An 18,900-nucleotide genomic window follows, 5' to 3' on the forward strand; every position below is an offset into this window, starting at 1 on the left:
TTTTACCAGTGTGTACTTCTCAAACATCGTGCTCTAGTCTTGGACTCAGCCAACCTTCAGTCCTCACACCTCTTCCTCCAGGACTCAGCGTCCTGCCTTTCCATTAGACCAACTTGTTTCCTTCCCTGTTGGCTGGTTCTCACTTCCCAGGATGTGCCCTGTCTTCCCTGAAAAGTTCTCTTTTTCCTCCCTCCATCCCATCAGATTCAGCAGCAGTGGATGCTGTACATGATTCGGCTGGACCGCATGATGGAGGATGCCCTGCGCCTGAATGTGAAGTGGTCACTGCTAGAACTATCCAAGGCTATCAACGGGGATGGAAAGACCAGCCCAAACCCACTCTTCCAAGTCCTTGTCATTTTGAAGAATGATCTGCAAGGAAGTGTGGCACAGGTAGGAACCACTTTGCCCCCAACATCTTATTTGTCAGTTTCCCTTAATTCCTAAACTTGGTCCTTGGCCTTGACTTTATCCTATGGCCTTCAGACCTGCTGCTGAAGTGTGTGACCTTCCCAGTCCTAAGGCTTATCTCTCCATCTCTACTGGGTTCCTCACAGGTGGAATTCTCACCCACTCTGCAGACTTTGGCAGGTGTGGTCAATGACATTGGCAACCACCTCTTTTCCACCATCTCTGTCTTCCTCCACCTCCCTGACATTCTCACCAAGCACAAGTTACATCGTGAACCCATCCAAACAGTTGTGGGTGAGTGGGCAACAGGGAGGGCACAAGGCACAGGGTTTCAGATGCTGTCGAGTGGGCCAGGCCAGGAGGAGAGACCAGGGCTATTTCCAGGCATACTGGGCCAGTCACCTCCATGACCTGGGGAAAACTCAGGTCAAGGGGCCAGATCGGCTGGGCACAGTGGCTTGTGCCTGTAATCCCAGCACGTTGGGAGGCTGAGGCAGGCAGGTCATTTGAGGTCAGGAGTTCGAGACTAGCCTGGCCAACAAGGCAAAACCCCATCTCTACTAAAAATCCAAAAATTAGCCAGGCATGGTGGCGGGTGCCTATAATCCCAACTACTCAGGAGGCTGAGGCAAAGAATCGCCCCGGAGGCGGAGGTTGCAGTGAGCGGAGATCATGCCACTGCACTCCAGCCTGGGTGACAGAGTGAGACTCCATCTAAAAAAAAAACAAAAACAGGGGGGCCAGACTGGGGAAGGGAGCAGGGGCATGGATGGGGGTTGAGATTAGGTGACTGATGCTCATGGGATTTGGGATTTGGGATGGGAGATGAGGAAAGACAAGCTTGGGACTGGGACTGGGACTGGCCTGTAAGAGGCCTAGATACCAACAGACAAGACATCAGATCCTATGAAGGAGACACTAAGAGTCACATTTTCACTTTCTGCCTACTCCTTTACCTTCTAATGTGCATGTTTGAGCTGTATTTCTCTGGGAACCTGGTTTTAGAGTGGAAGGTCTGGAGCAGTGGGCAGGGCTCAGGCAGAAGTTGGGTTGGGGTGGAAGTCAGTGAGAAGCATCTTTCTTGGTCCTTTGAAGAGCAAGATGAGGACATCAAGAAGATCCAGACCCAAATCAGCAGCGGCATGACTAACAACGCAAGCCTGCTGCAGAACTACCTCAAGACCTGGGACATGTACCGGGAGATCTGGGAGATCAACAAGGACTCCTTCATTCATCGCTACCAGCGCCTCAACCCGCCTGTCTCTTCTTTTGATGCTGACATTGCCCGGTGAGTGGTGAGGGTGGATTGAAAGTCTGTCTGTAGGAGGCACAGCACTGCAGGAGGAGCCCGGGCCTAGAGTCTTGGGAAGTGGGTAGGGGAGCTGAGGATGACATGTGTCCTCAATGACAGGAAAAGAACAGGACCTAGGACATTGGACCTTTGCTTTTCAAGGGGTAGAGATCAGGGAAGAGCTGGACAGGATTTAGGTGAAAAGCAGTTGTCTAGGGGAGGATGGCGGGGCCTGGTGAGAAAGAAGAAGTTCCAGAGATCTGGAAGATGAAAGAAGTGAGCCCTTTGATTCTAAGAAGGCAGATGGGAGTTAAATAGAAGATTATTTTGTTTGTTTTATTTTGTTTGAGACAGGGTCTTGCTCTGTCATTGCCTAGGCTGGAGTGCAGTGGCGTGGTCATAGCTCACTGCGGCCTGGACCTCCTGGGCTCAAGCGATCCTCCTGGCTAACCCTCCCGAGTAGCTGGGACCACAGGCACATGCCACCATGCTTGAATAATTTTCCTTTTTTTTCAATTTTTTGTAGAGATTCTATGTTGCCCACTCAGGGAGAAAATCTTTTTTTTTTTTTTAATTTTTTTTTTTGAGACAGAGTCTCATGTCACCCATGCTGGAGTGCAGTGCAACCTCTGCCTCCCGGGTTCAAGCAATTCTCATGCCTCAGCCTCCCGAGTAGCTGGGATTACAGGCATTCACCACCACGCCTGGCTAATTTTTGTATTTTTAGTAGAGACAGGGTTTCACCATGTTGGCCAGGCTGGTCTCAAACTCCTGACCTCAAGTCATCCACCCACCTTAGCCTCCCTCAGTGCTGGGATTACAGGCATAAGCCACTATGCCTGGCCTAGAAGAAGATCTTAATTTCTGATCTTAACTCACATCTTTTTATGGGCCTCTGGTCATTCATTCATTCATTCTGTAAACATTCATTCCATAAACATTCATTGTATGGGCCATGAGGAGTTAAGAAAAAAAAAAAAAAGAAATGAGCAAGTTCTTTCCTCCTGAGGGCTCTAGAGTAGTAAGGAAGATAAAAGTATCGCTGAAAGAGTGGTGGCCGTGGTGTCACGAGAAGACTTGGAATCACAGCTGTGCCACTTAGTAGCTGTGTGACTTTAGGCAGGTTTTCTGTATTCTCTGGGCCTCAGTTTTCTATGAAACAGATATTACACTACCTACCTTGGAACCTTGTGAAATGATTAAAGATACATGAAAGCACTTTGTAGGCTGAAGCCCTGTGCTCGTGTACTGTGTTATTACACAGCTGCACTGTGGTAAATACTGTGATGAAGGGATATCACACGCCAGGGCAGTTCAATGGAAGGACAGAGGATTTCCAGCTGGGGATTTTAGGGAAGGCTTCCTGGAGGAAGGGACTTTGCGTAGGATTTCTTTTTTTTTTTTTGAGACGGAGTCTCACTGTGTCACCCATGCTGGAGTGCAATGGCGCCACCTCTGCTCACCGCAAGCTCCGCCTCCCGGGTTCATGCCATTCTCCTGCCTCAGCCTCCCGAGTAGCTGGGACTACAGGTGCCCGCCACCACGCCCAGCTAATTTTTGTATTTTTAGTAGAGATGGGGTTTCATCGTGTTAGCCAGGATGGTCTCAATCTCCTGACCTCATGATCCACCCGCCTTGGCCTCCCAAAGTGCTGGGATTACGGGCCTGAGCCACCAAGCCCGGCCGACTTTGCATAGGATTTCAACAGGCAGAGATGGGCAGTGGGGAAGGCATTCCACGTGGAGGAAATAGCATGAGCCAAGGCATAAAGATGTGTGTGAGTCCATGAGCACGTTCACCCCACAGAGTGAGATCTGCAGCGTAGGCACAGGAAAGGAAGAACGCAAAGGGGCGCTGTAGCAGCCAAGTACATTCTCCCAACCACCTTGTGAGGCAGGCTCTGTTACTGTCACTGTATTACAGATGAGGAAACCGAGGCTCAAACAGTTAAAAAAAAAAAACCTGCTTGAGGTCATAGAACTAGGAAGCAGCACAGGGCGAACTCAACCCAGATCTGTGCCACTCTAAAGCTTTTTTTTTTATTGAGACGGAGTCTCACCCTGTCACCCAGGCTGGAGTGCAGTGGCGCCATCTTGGCTCACTGCAGCCTCTGCCTCCCGGGTTCAAGTGATTCTTCTGCCTCAGCCTCCCCAGTAGCTGGGATTACAGGTGCCCGCCACCACACCCAGCTAATTTTTGTATATTTATTTATTTATTCTTTTTGAGACGGAGTCTCGCTCTGTTGCCCAGGCTGGAGTGCAGTGGCGCGATCTCAGCTTACTGCAAGCTCCGCCTCCCAGGTTCAAGCCATTCTCCTGCCTCAGCCTCCCAAGTAGCTGGGACTACAGGCGCCTGCCACCGCACTTGGCTAATTTTTTGTATTTTTAGTAGAGATGGGGTTTCACCGTGGTCTCGATCTCCTGACCTCGTGATCTGCCAGCCTCGGCCTCTCAAAGTGCTGGGATTACAGGCGTGAGCCACCGTGCCTGGCCAATTTTTGTATTTTTAGTAGAGATAAGGTTTCACCATGTTGGCTAGGCTGGTCTTGAACTCCTGACCTCGTGATTCGCCTGCCTTGGCCTCCCAAAGTGCTGGGATTACAGGCGTGAGCCATCGCACCCTGCCTCACTCTAGAGCTTTGAATGCCAGAATAAGAAGTTTGACTGCTATCTTATAGCCAGTGACTGGGAAAATGACAGTCAGTCACAGCTGCATGGCTGGGGCAGATTGGAATGAGGGATGCCTGGGAGTAGAAGAACACTCTAGAACTGCTGCCCAGGTTTGGGTGGAAGGAAATGAGACCTGCAGCCCGTGCGGGGACAGAGGGTATGTCTGCAAAGAAAACAACATCCTAGCTGGGATCTGGGGCTCTTGCAGCTACACGGAAGTTGCTAATAACGTGCAGAAGGAGGAGACAGTCACCAACATCCAGTTTGTGCTGCTGGACTGTTCGCACCTCAAGTTCTCCCTGGTGCAGCACTGCAATGAATGGCAGAACAAGTTTGCGACTCTGCTCAGGGAGATGGCTGCTGGGCGCCTCCTGGAGCTGCACACCTACCTGAAAGAGAACGCAGAGAAGTGCGGGCTGGGGTGCCCCACAGGAAGGGGGCAGGGGCAGGCACTGGGCCTTCCACTCACTAGCACTCCCTTTGCCCGCCTTCAGAATCAGCCGCCCTCCGCAGACGCTGGAGGAACTGGGGGTCAGCTTGCAGCTCGTGGATGCCCTGAAGCACGACTTGGCCAACGTGGAGACTCAGATCCCTCCCATACATGAGCAATTTGCCATTCTGGAAAAGTACGAGGTGCCAGTCGAGGACAGTGTGAGTTCCTGTGGTGTTTGGTTTACCTGGGACCCGTATCAGCAGCAGATTGCCGGGGAGGCCCTTGGCTGTCCTCGGGGAGAGTAGAGAAGTGACAGGGGGAGGAGACTCTAGATTTGAAAGCCAAAGCTAGCTCAAATGATACCTTTACTTAGCTTCTGGATTTCTTTTCTTTTCCTCTTCTTCTTTTTTTTTTTTTTAAACAGAGTCTGGCTCTGTCACCCAGGCTGGAGTGCAGTGGCACGATCTCGGCCTACTGCAGCCTCTGCCTCCCAGGCTCAAGTGATTCTCCTACTTCAGCCTCCCAAGTAGCTGGGAACACAGGCACACGCCACCATGCCTGGCTGATTTTTGTATTTTTTGTAGGGATGGGGGTCTCATTTTGTTGCCCAGGCTGGTCTTAAACTCCTGAACTCAAGCAATCTGCTGACCTCGGCCTCCCAAAGTGCTGGGATTACAGGTGTGAGCCACCTCACCCAGCTGGATTTACTTACTGTATTTACTTTTTTTTTTTTTTTTTTTGGTTTTGGCCTCATTCTCAGATAGACAGCTTTTGGATTTTTTTTTTTTTTTTTTTTTTTTTTTTTTAGACAGGGCCTCCATCCATTACCCAGGCTGGAGCGCAGTGGTGCAATCATGGCTCACTGCAGCCTCAACTTCCTGGGCTCAAGTGATCCTCCCACCTCAGCCTCCTGAGTAGCTGGGACTACAGGCACCTCAAGTGATCCTCCCACCTTGGCCTCCCAAAGTGCTGGGATCACAGGCGTGAGCCACCACACCCGGCCAGGGTTTCTTTTAGGCCTGGCAAACTCACACCTTGATTTTTTTAGGCCTTGTCACATGTGCAAAACTCGTCCCCAGACTCTGGTCTGGAGGATCAGAAAAGAGTCCTTAAAAACCTTCATGAGAGGGCAGACCTCCTGCTCCTGGTCATCCTCCATTCATGAGAGGGCAGACCTCCTGCTCCTGGTCATCCTCCACTCATGAGAGGGCAGACCTCCTGCTCCTGGTCATCCTCCACTCTCTGACTCCCCCAGGTCCTGGAGATGCTGGACAGTCTCAACGGGGAGTGGGTTGTCTTCCAACAAACTCTGCTGGACAGTAAGCAAATGCTGAAGAAACACAAGGAGAAATTCAAGACAGGCCTGATCCACTCGGCAGATGACTTCAAGAAGAAAGCACATACGCTTCTGGAAGATTTCGAATTCAAAGGTACTCCTTGATCCACCTCTCCCGCTTCTTTAGCCTTTGTTTAGAGACCCCGCCTTCCAAGCCCAGGTCCTGGGAAGGCGAGAACTGGGAGGGGAGGAGGAGGGTCGGTGCTGGGGTGGGGGAAGAGCCTCCACTCAGGAGCAAAGGAGGAGGACACTCGGTGGCTCTCGTTTTGGGTAGACAGCGGCGCAGCTCACAGCATTTCTACTTTTCTTTTTCCTTTTTTTTTTTGAGATGGAATCTCGCTCTGTCACCAGGCTGGAGTGCAGTGGCTCGATCTCAGCTCACTGCAACCTCCGCCTCCCAGGTTCAAGCGATTCTCCTGCCTCAGCCTCCCCGAGTAGCTGGGACTACAGGCACATGCCACCACACCCGGCTAATTTTTGTATTTTTAGTACAGACGGGGTTTTACCATGTTGGCGAGGATGGTCTTGATCTCTTGACCTTGTGATCTGCCTGCCTCGGCCTCCCAAAGTACTGGAATTACAGGTGTGAGCCACCGCGCCCGGCCTGCATTTCTACTTTTCTTATCCCGACTTCCATATTCCATCTGTTCCTGACTCTCAAGCCACATTTAGGAGTTTTTGCTAAGATTAACCGTTATTCTTTCCACGCGTTCCCTCTTACTCTCCTTCCCTTCCCTCTCTCACGTGAGGAGAGAGGTGAGATTTGCCCACAAAGAGATAGGAGAGCCATGGCTGTCCTTGCCAGACGTGAGCGGGAAGCTGAGCTTCATCCTGAATCCTCCACAGGCCATTTCACCAGCAACGTGGGATACATGTCTGCCTTAGACCAGATTACACAAGTGCGGGCCATGCTGATGGCCATGCGGGAAGAGGAAAATAGTCTCCGAGCCAACCTGGGCATCTTCAAGATCGAGCAGCCACCCTCCAAGGACCTTCAGAACCTGGAGAAGGTGGTGTGCTGAGCAAGGACCCTGTGGTCACCGTCGATAAGGGGCAGGGACAGGAGAATGGGTCCTTAGCGCCCACAAAGGCAGTGGGAAGGGAGAGGAGCTCACGAGGAGCTTTTGTTTGTTTGTTTCAGTTGAGGTAAGATTCATATAACAAAATTAATCCTTTTTTTTTTTTTTTGAGATAGAGTCTTGCTCTCTCACCCAGGCTAGAGTGCAGTGGCACAATCTCGGCTCACTGTAACCTCTGCCTCCCGGGTTCAAGCGATTCTCATGCCTCAGACTCCCGAGTAGCTGGGATTACAAGCATCCACCACTATGCCTGGCTAATTTTTATATTTTTAGTATAGAGATGGGGTTTCACCATATTGTCCAGGCTGGTCTCGAACTCCTGACCTCAGGTGATCCACCTGGCTCGACCTCCCAAAGTGCTGGGATTACAGGTGTGAGCCACCACGCCCTGCCAAAATTAACCATTTTGAAGTAAACAATTCGTGACGTTTAGTAATTCACAGCACATCTATCTAATTCCCAAACATTTTTATTACCCTAAAGGAAACTCTGCCCATTAGCAGTCACGTCCATCCCCCATCCCCCGCCCCAGTCTGTTATGAGCCTATTTTCCATGTGTATGATTCCCCTATTCTGGACACTTCATACAAATGGAACCATTTGTATGATAATACGTGGCCTTTTTAATCTGGCTTCTTTCGCTTAGCATAATGTCTTCAAGGTTCATCCATGGTGTGGCATGGATCAGTACTTTTTTAAACGGCTGAATATTCATATTTGAATATCGCATGAGTTTACCACATTTTGTTTACCATTCACCAGTTGATGGACATTTGGGGTTGTTTCCACCTTTTAGCTAAAGGGAGTAGTGCTGCCATGAACACGCGTGTACTTGTATTTGTCTGAACACCTGTTCCCTATTCTTGTGAGTGTAAGCCTAGGGGTGGAATTGCTAGATCATATGGAAACTCTATGTTTAACTTTTTGAGGAGCTGCCAAACCATTTTCCACAGCAGCTGCACCGTTTCACATTCCCACTAGCAGTGTACAAGTCTCCCTATTTCCCTATTTCTCCATATTTCCGTGCCAACACTTATTTACCTTTTTTTTTTTTTTTTTTTTTTTTTTTGGTTCTAGCCATCCTAGCGGGTGTGAAGTGGCATCCCACTGGGGTTTTGATTTGCATTTCCCTAATGACTCATGACATTGAGGATTTTTTCATGTGCTTGTTCCTTGATAAGCTCTTAAGGCAACAGAGTGGAGAAAAATATGTGGACTGAGGAGGCCGCTGTATTCCCTAGAGGGGAAGTTTCACAGAGCGAGAGCAGCGAAGGGCCTGGGCGTCCGTCAGGGAGGAAGAGGGCAGGTGCCACTTCATGTAACGCGCCTTTCTGCCCTGTAGGAGCTCGATGCCCTCCAGCAAATCTGGGAGATCGCACGAGACTGGGAGGAGAACTGGAATGAGTGGAAGACTGGCCGGTTCCTGATCCTGCAGACGGAAACCATGGAGACCATGGCCCACGGGCTGTTTCGTCGCCTCACAAGATTAGCCAAAGAGTATAAGGTGGGGAGAAACGGCGGGGAGGCGGAAGAGAAGCTGGTGGAGGATCCGGGTCTGTTCCCAGGGAGGTCGTCAGGTCTTCTCATGCCCCCAACTTTTGCTCAGGACCGAAACTGGGAAATTATTGAAACCACTCGCTCAAAAATAGAGCAGTTCAAGAGGACCATGCCTCTCATCTCAGACCTGCGGAACCCTGCCCTTAGAGAGAGGTGAGGCTGGTCCTCCGCTCTGGGGTGTCCACTCTGCCCCGCTGGCCTGCGCCACCACTTGGTCCCTCCCGTTCTCCTCTCCGCAGTGTTCACAGCCCTCTCTTCCCCTCTGTCCACAAATGTATGTCTTTTTCTCTTTCCTCTTTTTAATGTTTAATTTTGATGGACGCATGAAAATTGCATACACTTATGGTGTACAGCATAATGTTTTGAAATATGTACACATTGTAGAATGGCTAAATTGAGCTAATTATCATATGCATTACCTCACATACCTATTTTTTGTAGTGAGAATACTGAAAAGCTACTCTCAGTGATTTTCAAGTATACAATAGATTGTTATTAACCATTGTTGCCATGATGTACAGGAGATCATCCCTCTTGTCTAACTGAAATTTTGTGTCCTTTGACCAACACTTCCCCAACTTTCCACCTACCACCCCAGCTGGTAACCAGCAATCGACTCTGCTTCTGTGAGTTCAACCTGTTCAGACTTTACATATGACATACGAGTGTGATCGTGCGGTGTTTGTCTTTCTTCGCCGGGCTTATTTCGCTTAGCATAATGTCCTCCAGGTTCTTCCATGTTGTTGCAAATGACAGGATTCTCTTCTTTCCTGAGGCTGAAGAGTATTTCATTGTATATATACACCACATTTTCATCCTCTATTCATCGCTTGATGGACACTTAGGGTGATTCCACATCTTAGCTATTGCAAATAGTGCTCAGCGAACATGTGGTGCAGACACCAAGCCTGCCACTGTCCTCTGCTTCTTGCACTGTCTCGGGTCATCCAGCCTTGCTGACTTCTTGTTCTCTGACCCCTGCCCTGGGGCCTCCCTCTCTCTGAAAGGGAGTTGTCTATCATGACTAAGTCTTATGTCTTTTTTTTCCCTTTTTTTGTGGGGGAGACAAAGTCTCACTCTGTTGCCCAGGCTGGGGTGCAGTGCTGTGATCTCGGCTCACTGTAACCTTCACCTCGCGGGTTCAAGCAATTCTTGTGCCTCAGCCTCCCAAGTAGCTGGGATTACAGGCACCTGCCACCATGCTCTGCTAATTTTTGTATTTTTAGTAGAGATGGGGTTTTGCCATGTTGCCCAAGATGGTCTTGAACTCCTGGCCTCAAGTGATCTGCCCACCTTGGCCTCCCAAAGTGCTGGGATTACAGGCATGAGCCACTGTGCCCGTCCCGCCTTATGTCTTTTGTTATACAGAAGATTTTATTTTGAGGTAGCCAGAAGTATAACTTTCTTTCTGTATGGTTTTTGCCTTTGTGCCTTGTTTAGGAAGACCTTTCCTATCCCAAAGTTACAAATACATCCTCTTCATTCTTTCCTCTGATGCTTTGTGTTTCTCAGGTTTAACTCTTTTAATTCATCTGGAATTTATTATATGGTAGAGGATGTATCTCAAACCATTGGGGATAGATTTATAAAAATAAAGTAATTTTTATAAATGGTGTTTCAATCATGATCTATCCATTTAAGAGAAAATAATTTTACTTCTTTGTCTTTCTTCCAGTATAACGTTTTTGGCAATGCCAAACCATTAAGTGTTATACGGTTATGTATAACCTAACCACTTTATTTGCTTACATTATTTAACTTCTCTAAGCCTCAGTTTTCTCATCTGTAAATGGAATAATAATAATTCCTAATTTATAGCGTAGCCGTGAGAATGATATGAGATGTTTCATGTAAGGCCTTTACTCAGTACAGTTCTAGAGTAAACCTGCGGTGATTCATTGTGTGCTTTGTGGGCACACCTGCCTTAACTTCCTCTCCAGAGAATCCACTTCTGGAGAGTTTCACCTCAATCTTCGTATTCCCCGTGGTGCCTAAGATTGCGTCTTCGAGCCTGTTTAGCAAAATGAGTTGAATCATGAATTGATAACTATGCAGAATCATAGTGTCCCAGTGGGAGACAGCAATGGGAGTGATGGTAACTCTCCTGACCTCACACCCTCCTGTTCCTGGCTGCAGGCACTGGGACCAGGTCCGGGATGAGATCCAGCGGGAGTTTGATCAGGAATCTGAAAGCTTCACCTTGGAGCAGATTGTGGAGCTTGGGATGGATCAGCATGTGGAGAAAATTGGGGAGATCTCTGCTTCAGCAACTAAAGAGCTGGCTATAGAAGTGGTAGGACAGTCCCCTCCCATGGTCCCACACCTCCTGCGCCTCCTGGAGCACAGGCTCCAGCTGTTCATCATCTGATGGCGCCTCTCAGCTCCTGTTCTCCTTAGTGAAGAGATACCTGACTGCTGTGTCCCCCAATTTCTCTCCACAGGCTTTACAAAACATTGCCAAGACCTGGGATGTGACTCAGCTCGACATAGTACCCTACAAGGATAAAGGCCATCATCGGCTCAGGTCAGGGGAGCTGGGGCTCTAGGAGAATGGAGGGCTGTGTGACCCAGGCTGCAGAGTGGGACCAAGGTTGGGCAGATGGGGATGAACTATGATTTTGACCCCTTGTGTCTCAGAGGTACAGAAGAAGTATTCCAGGCACTGGAAGATAACCAGGTAGCTCTGTCTACCATGAAGGCTTCACGCTTTGTCAAGGCCTTTGAGAAGGACGTGGACCACTGGGAACGCTGCCTCTCCCTCATTTTGGAGGTTATTGAGATGATTCTCACAGTGCAGCGTCAGTGGATGTACTTAGAGGTCAGGACTCAGCGCCTGAGCTCTTCCTGCTTCCTGCTCTTACTCCTTCTTTTTCTTAAGATCTAGATTTTGCCCTGTTATCAGCCTCATTCTCCTACCTTTAAAGTCACTCTTCATCTAGGACCCAGCTGTCTGATTCTTAGTTATTACCTCTCACCTTAGATTCCCTCCGTAACAAGTTTTTGTTCTTCTTCCCAGATTTTTCTTCCATTTTTCTTCTTAGACCCAGGTAGCTGGCCCCCTACCTCCAACTTTCCTTGTAGAACTTGGGCATCTTGGCCTTTGACTTCTAGCACTCTGTATCTTCTACTCAACTGTCACCCACAATCTGGGAACGGGGAGCAGAGGGTGGAGAGTGTGTAAGAAGTGGCCTCTCACCCCAACTTTTGGCCCCCTCAGAATATCTTCCTAGGAGAAGACATCCGCAAGCAGCTGCCCAATGAATCGACCTTATTTGACCAGGTCAACAGCAACTGGAAAGCCATCATGGACAGGATGAACAAGGACAACAATGCTCTCCGGAGCACCCATCACCCAGGTCAGAGCTCCAGGGCTCCTGCCTGACACAGCCTCGGCAGGCACTCTGGTTGGTCATGGTTGCGTGCTTCGTTTATTAAAAAGACTGATGCCCCCAGCTCTCCTAACATTTCCCATCTCCATCACCTCTTCTAAGCATTAGATCATAATTCTGTAAATTAAACTCAACAAATATTTGAGTGGAGTATAATAATGTAGTGGTTAAGAGCATGGGATATGGAATCAGTCAGATGAGTTTATTTATTTATTGAAAAAAAATTTTTTTTTTGAGACAGAGTTTTGCACGTTGCCCAGGCTGGAGTGCAGTGGTGCGATCTCGGCTCACTGCAATCTCTGCCTCCCGGGTTCAAACGATTCTCCTGCTTCAGCCTCCCAAGTAGCTGGGAATACAAGCGTGTGCCACTACCTCTGGCTAATTTTTTTATTTTTAGTAGAGATGGGGTTTCACCAAGTTGGCCAGGCTGCCTCGAACTCCTGACCTCAGGTGATTCACCTCCCTCAGCCTCCCAAAGTTCTGGGATTACAGGTGTGAGACACTGAGCCCAGCCTACGTTGACTTTCATTTAGCAGATTCACTAGCCTTCAGCCATGGGATGGGGTAGGGTATGGGGAAGAAAGGGATGAACACACGGCAAGATGAACACATAGTGAGGCCTGGTCGACTGGGGTAGACTGGGGTAGAGAATCAGGGAGTCAGGTTTGACAGCGGGCACCTAGAATGGGCATCCTGTGCAGAAGAATCCTGGTGGGGGTGCAGAGGACCTCTTTATTTTACCTAGGGCTAGTCTTAACAGTGCTTCATTTTCCCAAGAGCCTTCAGTATACACATCAATAAAAATAATTTTAATTATTCTGATAAAAGATAAACATGAAAAGTTATGGTATGCAAAGTTGAATGACAACAACTGATACTATTTGAAATAATTGACAGAATTATATTCCGGAACAATTTATAAGCAAAGCCAAAAAAACAATGATCCCTTTGTTGAATGCACAGAACAAATCCATCTTGTCCGTGGCTACTGAGCATGCCTGTGATCTCCAGGGGTCACTCAGGTTTGACTCAAAGGATCCAACAGCCTGTAGACCCTGTGCTTGAAGGCATGAGGGTCACCTCTGAGTTCACACTCACTAGTGTCCCTCCTTTCTTCAGAAAGCTAGGAACTGGGAAGACAAGGGGAAAATCAATCAAGACCTGAGGTATGGGGCTGTAGGCTGGGAGGAAACTAACATTATTGAGAAGCTACTGATGTGAATACATTTCAATTACTACTCACATTGGTTTTTTGTTTGCTTGTTTGTTTGTTTGTTTTTTAAGACGGAGTTTTGCTCTCGTTGCCCAGGCTGGAGTGCAATGGAATGATTTAAGGTCACCACAACCTCCACCTCCTGGTTCAAGCAATTCTCCTGCCTCAGCCTCCCAAGTAGCTGGGACTACAGGCGTGTGCCACCACACCCAGCTAAGTTTGTATTTTTTTAGTAGAGACGGTGTTTCACCATGTTGGTCAGGCTGGTCTTGAACTCCTGACCTCAAGTGATCCACCCACCTCGGCCTCCCAAAGTGCTGGGATTATAGGCATGAGCCACCACGCCCAGCCTCACGTTGGTTTTTGAGATGGATTTTATTGCCATTTTGTACACAAAGAGGTAAAAACTCAGTGAGGTGAATTGACATGACAGTAAGTGAAAGAACTACTATCTGATTGGGGGTCTTCTGCCGCCTGCTCTGGGACTCTTTTTGCTATGACATGAAGGACATTGGCAACCCCAGTCCTTGCAGATTTCTTTCACTGTGTGCACATGCCATGTATCTAAATAAAATGATTTAGCTTGCTAGATTGTGTAAGCGGAGGGTAATCTCTACTTTTCAGAAGCTCTTGGGTTGGCCAGTGGATCCCCAAGTTCTTCCCCCAGCCCTTCTTTTCTTTTTTGCCTATGGGAAATGTAGGAAGACGGACCCCCAAGTTCTTAGGTGGGTGTGTTATACAGTGTCCCCCCCACCCACTGGGGATATGTTCCAAGACCCCCCAGTAGATGCCTGACACCTCAGATAGTAGTTAACCCAATTGCCATCAATCAGAACATGTTTCTGTTCGTGTCTCCCCCCCATAAATTCAATGCTCTTTCCATCTTAACTAAGCACTTATTACGCACTGAGGCTGTAACTTTTGCAGTTTGAGGTGTGACAGCAAAACTATCATGAATTTCTTTTTCCTTCGTCACAGTTTCACAGATAGAAGATTCATATTCTGTTTTTCTTCTTTTTTTTTTTTTGAGACGGAGTCTCGCTCTGTCGCCCAGGCTGGAGTGTGGTGGCACAATCTCGGCTCACTGAAACTTCTGCCTTCCGGGTTTAAGCAATTCTCCTGCCTCAGCCTCCCGAGTAGCTTGGATTACAGGCACCCGCCACCACGCCTGGCTAATTTTTGTATTTTTAGTAGAGATGGGATTTCACCATGGTGGCCAGGCTGGTCTTGAACTCCTGACCTCAAGTGATCCACCCACCTCAGCCTCCCAAAGTATTGGGATTACAGGCATGAGCCACTGTGCCAGGCCAGAAGATTCATTCTTACTGTAGATCTCAGCAACCTCAGTTGAGAACTTTCACCTTTTCACTTAAAGGAAGGAAGCTCTTTATGGAAGCACTTTACGGCTTCTCTTTGGTGTATCTGAATTGGCAGCATCACTACTCTTGCACTTTTGCTTACATTATTAAGTGACATAAGGGTCACTTGAACACAGGCACTGCTGTGATGTCACAACAGTCGATCTGATAACCGAGAGGGCTACTAAGTGACTCACGGGCAGGGAACCTCTGCAGCATGGAGACGCTGGACAGAGGGATAATTCACATCCTGGGGGACAGAGCAGGATGGTGAGAGATTGCATCACACTACTCAGAACAGTGTGCAATTAAAACCTAGGGATTATTTCTGGAATTTTCCATTCAGTATTTTCGGACCACAGTTGTCTGCAGGTAGTTGCAACCATGGGACGTGAAACTGGATAAGGGGGAATTACTGTATTAATGAAATCATATATGATGTATCAATGCATAAACGGTAACATGTGCAATAGTGCATAATGAATACTGTAATGAATTAACAGAGAGAATGGGTTGAGCATGTTAGACGGTCTGGGGATACTTCTCTGTGTCCAGAAACCCTCATGGCAGTCTGTGCCCCACTGTTCAAGAGCTGGCAAAGAACACAGAGTTGGGCCATCCAGATCCGCCCAGGGCAGTGGAAATGAATCAAATGTCATTCATCGCTCTTCTTCCCAGGCCTCCTGGACACATTGATAGAAATGAATACAATCCTGGAAGATATTCAGAAATCTCTGGATATGTATTTAGAGACCAAGCGACATATTTTCCCCCGCTTCTACTTCTTGTCCAATGATGACCTGCTGGAGATTCTGGGCCAGTCCCGAAACCCAGAGGCTGTGCAGCCACACCTCAAAAAATGCTTTGACAACGTCAAGTTGCTGAGAATCCAGAAGGTCGGTAGAAGTGGCCACAGTGAGATGCTGGGTGGCGAACGGAGGGTGTTGGGGTATGAAAGGCTTTGGAGGGGACCCTGCCCTCCCAAAAGGAAGGCCATGTTAATTAATGATTCTCAATTCTCAGGGGGATAGAACTTCTTAGAATTGGTAATATTGAGAGGAGGGGAGAGGAGCAGTAATTATCCTCAAAAGGCCCCAGGACTTCTAGGCGGGCACCAAGGGTGGGCAGGCCGGGCTCTGAGTAGCTTCTGCTTTCTGCAGGTTGGAGGGCCCAGCAGCAAATGGGAAGCTGTGGGAATGTTCTCGGGCGACGGCGAGTACATTGACTTCCTCCACTCAGTATTTTTAGAAGGGCCTGTGGAGGTGAGTTGTGGTGAGGGTCTGAGGACCTAGCTGATTCTTCTTCCTACAGAAAGTTCACCTGGGTTGGGCGCAGTGGCTCACACTTGTAATCCCAGCACTTTGGGAGGCTGAGGTGGGCAGATCACCTGAGGTTGGGAGTTTGAGACCAGCCTGACCAACATGGAGAAACCCCGTTTCTGCTAAAAATACAAAATTAGGTGGGCGTGGTGGTGCATGCTGGTAATCCCAGCTACTCGGGAGGCTGAGGCAGGAGAATCACTTGAACCTGGGAGGCGGAGGTTGTGGTGAGCTGAGATTGCACCATTATACTCCAGCCTGGGGAACAAGAGTGAAACTCCGTCTCAAAACAAAAAAAAAAAAAAAAAAGAAAGTTCACCTGGCTCCATGAGGAGAAAAGACCTCTTTAAATGGCCGTTAGTCACTCTTTCCCCTCTCACCTGCCATTCCTGACAATGACCATCTCTGCTCTGAACTGAAATTTCCTTCTGAAAGTCAGATCATCTGCCTCCTAGCCTCCATTTCTCTCAGGAACGCAAGCCAGCTGTTGGCCATTCCCGCTTTTCTCTGGGTACAAAGCCCTGAAGTGCTGCTTCCTAAGTGCCTTCCCTGTGGAGGACCTTGGCCGTGCCCCCTCAGGCTGAGCTGCCCTATTCTCCCACCTCCCCCCAGTCCTGGCTTGGCGATGTGGAACAGACCATGAGGGTGACCCTGCGGGACCTTCTCCGGAACTGCCACCTGGCCCTCAGGAAGTTCCTCAACAAGAGGGACAAATGGGTGAAGGAGTGGGCTGGCCAGGTGAGCTGGGGTCAACAGAAGTGAGGGAACAAGGGGCCGGGCACGGTGGCTCATGCCTGTAATCCCAGCACTTTGGGAGGCCGAGGTGGGCAGATCACTTGAGGTCAGGAGTTCAAGACCAGCCTGGCCAACATGGTGAAACCCCATCTCTACTAAAAATACAAAAAATTATCTGGTGTGGTGGTGTGCACCTGTAATCCCAGTTTCTCAGGAGGCTGAGGCAGAAGAATAGCTTGAACCCAGTAGGTGAAGGTTGTAGTGAGCTGAGATCGTGCCACTGCACTCCAGCCTGGGTGACAAAGCAAGACTCTGTCTAAAAAAAGAGAAAAAAAGAAAGAAATGAAGAAATGAGGGAACGAGAAGATGGAGTTAAAAGGAGGTGGCCAGTGGAAAGACAGAATCTTGAGTCTCACACAGTGTGGTTTCTTACCCCCCTTTCTGGGCTGTGGCTCTGGTACACTCCAAGCTGGACCCTTAGCTCCTGACCTGAGGCCCATGTCCCATCCTTCAGAGCAGATTGGGTGCAGTTGGGAGAGGCACATGGTTCTTGAATTAGCTGGGACTTGGGAGCTGGGCTGTGTGGGTAGCCAAGGACAGGGCTTTGGGACGTGGCTTCTGCACATCCCCAGGTGGTGATCACTGCCAGTCAGATCCAGTGGACGGCTGATGTTACCAAGTGCCTGCTGACAGCGAAGGAGCGGGCAGACAAGAAAATCCTCAAGGTCATGAAGAAGAACCAGGTGAGAGGCTGGGCGCACTGGCTCGTGCTTGTAATCCCAGCACTTTGGGAGGCAGAGGTGGGAGGAGCCCACTCGCTTGAGCCCAGGAGTTCGAGACCAGCCTGGGCAATATGGTGAAACCCCTTCTTTACCAAAAAATACAAAAATTAGCTGGTGGCACACCCAGGAGGTTGAGGCTGCAGTGAGCTAAGATCGTACCACTGCACTCCAGCCTCGGCGACAGAACAAGACTCTGTCTCAAAAAAAAAAAAAAGAAAAGAAAAGAAAAGAAAAGAAAAGAAAAGAAAAGAAAAAAGTAGGCGGGTGCTCTACAAGTATGGGCTAGGCCTGGAGCTAGAATTGCAGGGAGGGAGCAGTCAGAATTAGAGGCGAGCTGGTGGAAAAGGGCCAGAGCGAGGGTGCTTTATGATGGAAGTCCAGTGGGGGCAGTCCGTGGTAGAGCAGAATTACCAGGAGTTACAGCAGGTGGGGTCAGCACCGGGTTGGAAGCGGTGCTGGGTGGGGGGAAGGGGTGATCAGGCTTTGGCGGCATTGCTCTGTCTGCTCTCTTCCCTGCTGCTTCATGCCACAGGTGTCAATCCTGAATAAGTATTCAGAAGCCATCAGGGGGAACTTGACCAAGATCATGCGGCTTAAAATTGTGGCTCTGGTGACGATAGAAATTCATGCCCGGGATGTGTTGGAGAAGCTTTACAAGAGTGGCCTCATGGATGTCAATTCCTTTGACTGGCTCAGCCAACTTCGGTTCTACTGGGAGAAGGTGCCAGATGGGCCAACTCCCCACTCTCTTACCGTAAAATGGATCCTAATGCTTTTATTGCATCCATGTTCTGTAAATGCAAGGATATCCTAAGCCAACCCTTAGTCCTGTCCCAGTACCCTAATCTGGTTCTTCCTTCCATCTCCTCCCCACAATCAGGAGTGGCAAGTAGTTGTCCCAGTCAGGGCTCACTATGAATGTCACTTGAACAGGACTCAGAAACACTCCAGGCAGCTGCTGCATTGGGTTGGGGTGGATGTGCAACATGAAACCCATTTTCCATCTTGCCCATAAACCGCTCCCCTTTTCAACTCTAAAAGGGAACTCCTGATCCCTTCACTGCAGCCTCCCTGACAACTCTGAGCCCCACTCTCAGTCATTGTCCCAGCTCTAACTCTCCTTCCAAGCCCACCTCTCTCTTTTTCTGCCCTGTTTTCCCCAGGATCTTGATGACTGTATGATCCGCCAGACCAACACGCAATTTCAGTATAGTTATGAGTACTTGGGTAACTCGGGCCGGCTTGTCATCACCCCCCTGACGGACAGGTCTGCCATGTGGGATGAATGAGGTGGCTGGGGTGGGGGGCAGCGGAAGCTGAGAGAGGCT

The 18,900-nt window shown here is 49.0% G+C and overlaps 1 protein-coding gene across 2 annotated transcripts in view; it reads left to right on the forward strand.

The window, feature by feature from the left end:
* Positions 1 to 18,900, forward strand: part of DNAH2 (dynein axonemal heavy chain 2) — a 117,894-nt gene that overhangs the window by 42,668 nt on the left and 56,326 nt on the right. For both annotated transcript variants that reach the window (XM_055367403.2, XM_063700590.1), the window contains exons 18-36: positions 205 to 393; positions 558 to 705; positions 1,507 to 1,699; positions 4,580 to 4,780; positions 4,866 to 5,022; positions 6,060 to 6,234; positions 6,987 to 7,150; positions 8,562 to 8,723; positions 8,826 to 8,929; positions 10,913 to 11,069; positions 11,218 to 11,300; positions 11,414 to 11,594; positions 11,994 to 12,132; positions 15,415 to 15,632; positions 15,897 to 15,998; positions 16,668 to 16,793; positions 17,423 to 17,533; positions 18,105 to 18,293; positions 18,736 to 18,839. In XM_055367403.2, the coding sequence (XP_055223378.2) occupies positions 205 to 393; positions 558 to 705; positions 1,507 to 1,699; positions 4,580 to 4,780; positions 4,866 to 5,022; positions 6,060 to 6,234; positions 6,987 to 7,150; positions 8,562 to 8,723; positions 8,826 to 8,929; positions 10,913 to 11,069; positions 11,218 to 11,300; positions 11,414 to 11,594; positions 11,994 to 12,132; positions 15,415 to 15,632; positions 15,897 to 15,998; positions 16,668 to 16,793; positions 17,423 to 17,533; positions 18,105 to 18,293; positions 18,736 to 18,839 (2,903 nt within the window). The remainder of the gene's footprint in view (positions 1 to 204; positions 394 to 557; positions 706 to 1,506; positions 1,700 to 4,579; positions 4,781 to 4,865; positions 5,023 to 6,059; positions 6,235 to 6,986; positions 7,151 to 8,561; positions 8,724 to 8,825; positions 8,930 to 10,912; positions 11,070 to 11,217; positions 11,301 to 11,413; positions 11,595 to 11,993; positions 12,133 to 15,414; positions 15,633 to 15,896; positions 15,999 to 16,667; positions 16,794 to 17,422; positions 17,534 to 18,104; positions 18,294 to 18,735; positions 18,840 to 18,900) is intronic.

The sequence above is a fragment of the Gorilla gorilla genome, chromosome 19 (assembly GCF_029281585.2).
Source record: "Gorilla gorilla gorilla isolate KB3781 chromosome 19, NHGRI_mGorGor1-v2.1_pri, whole genome shotgun sequence".
In the NCBI taxonomy this organism is placed as follows: domain Eukaryota; kingdom Metazoa; phylum Chordata; class Mammalia; order Primates; family Hominidae; genus Gorilla; species Gorilla gorilla.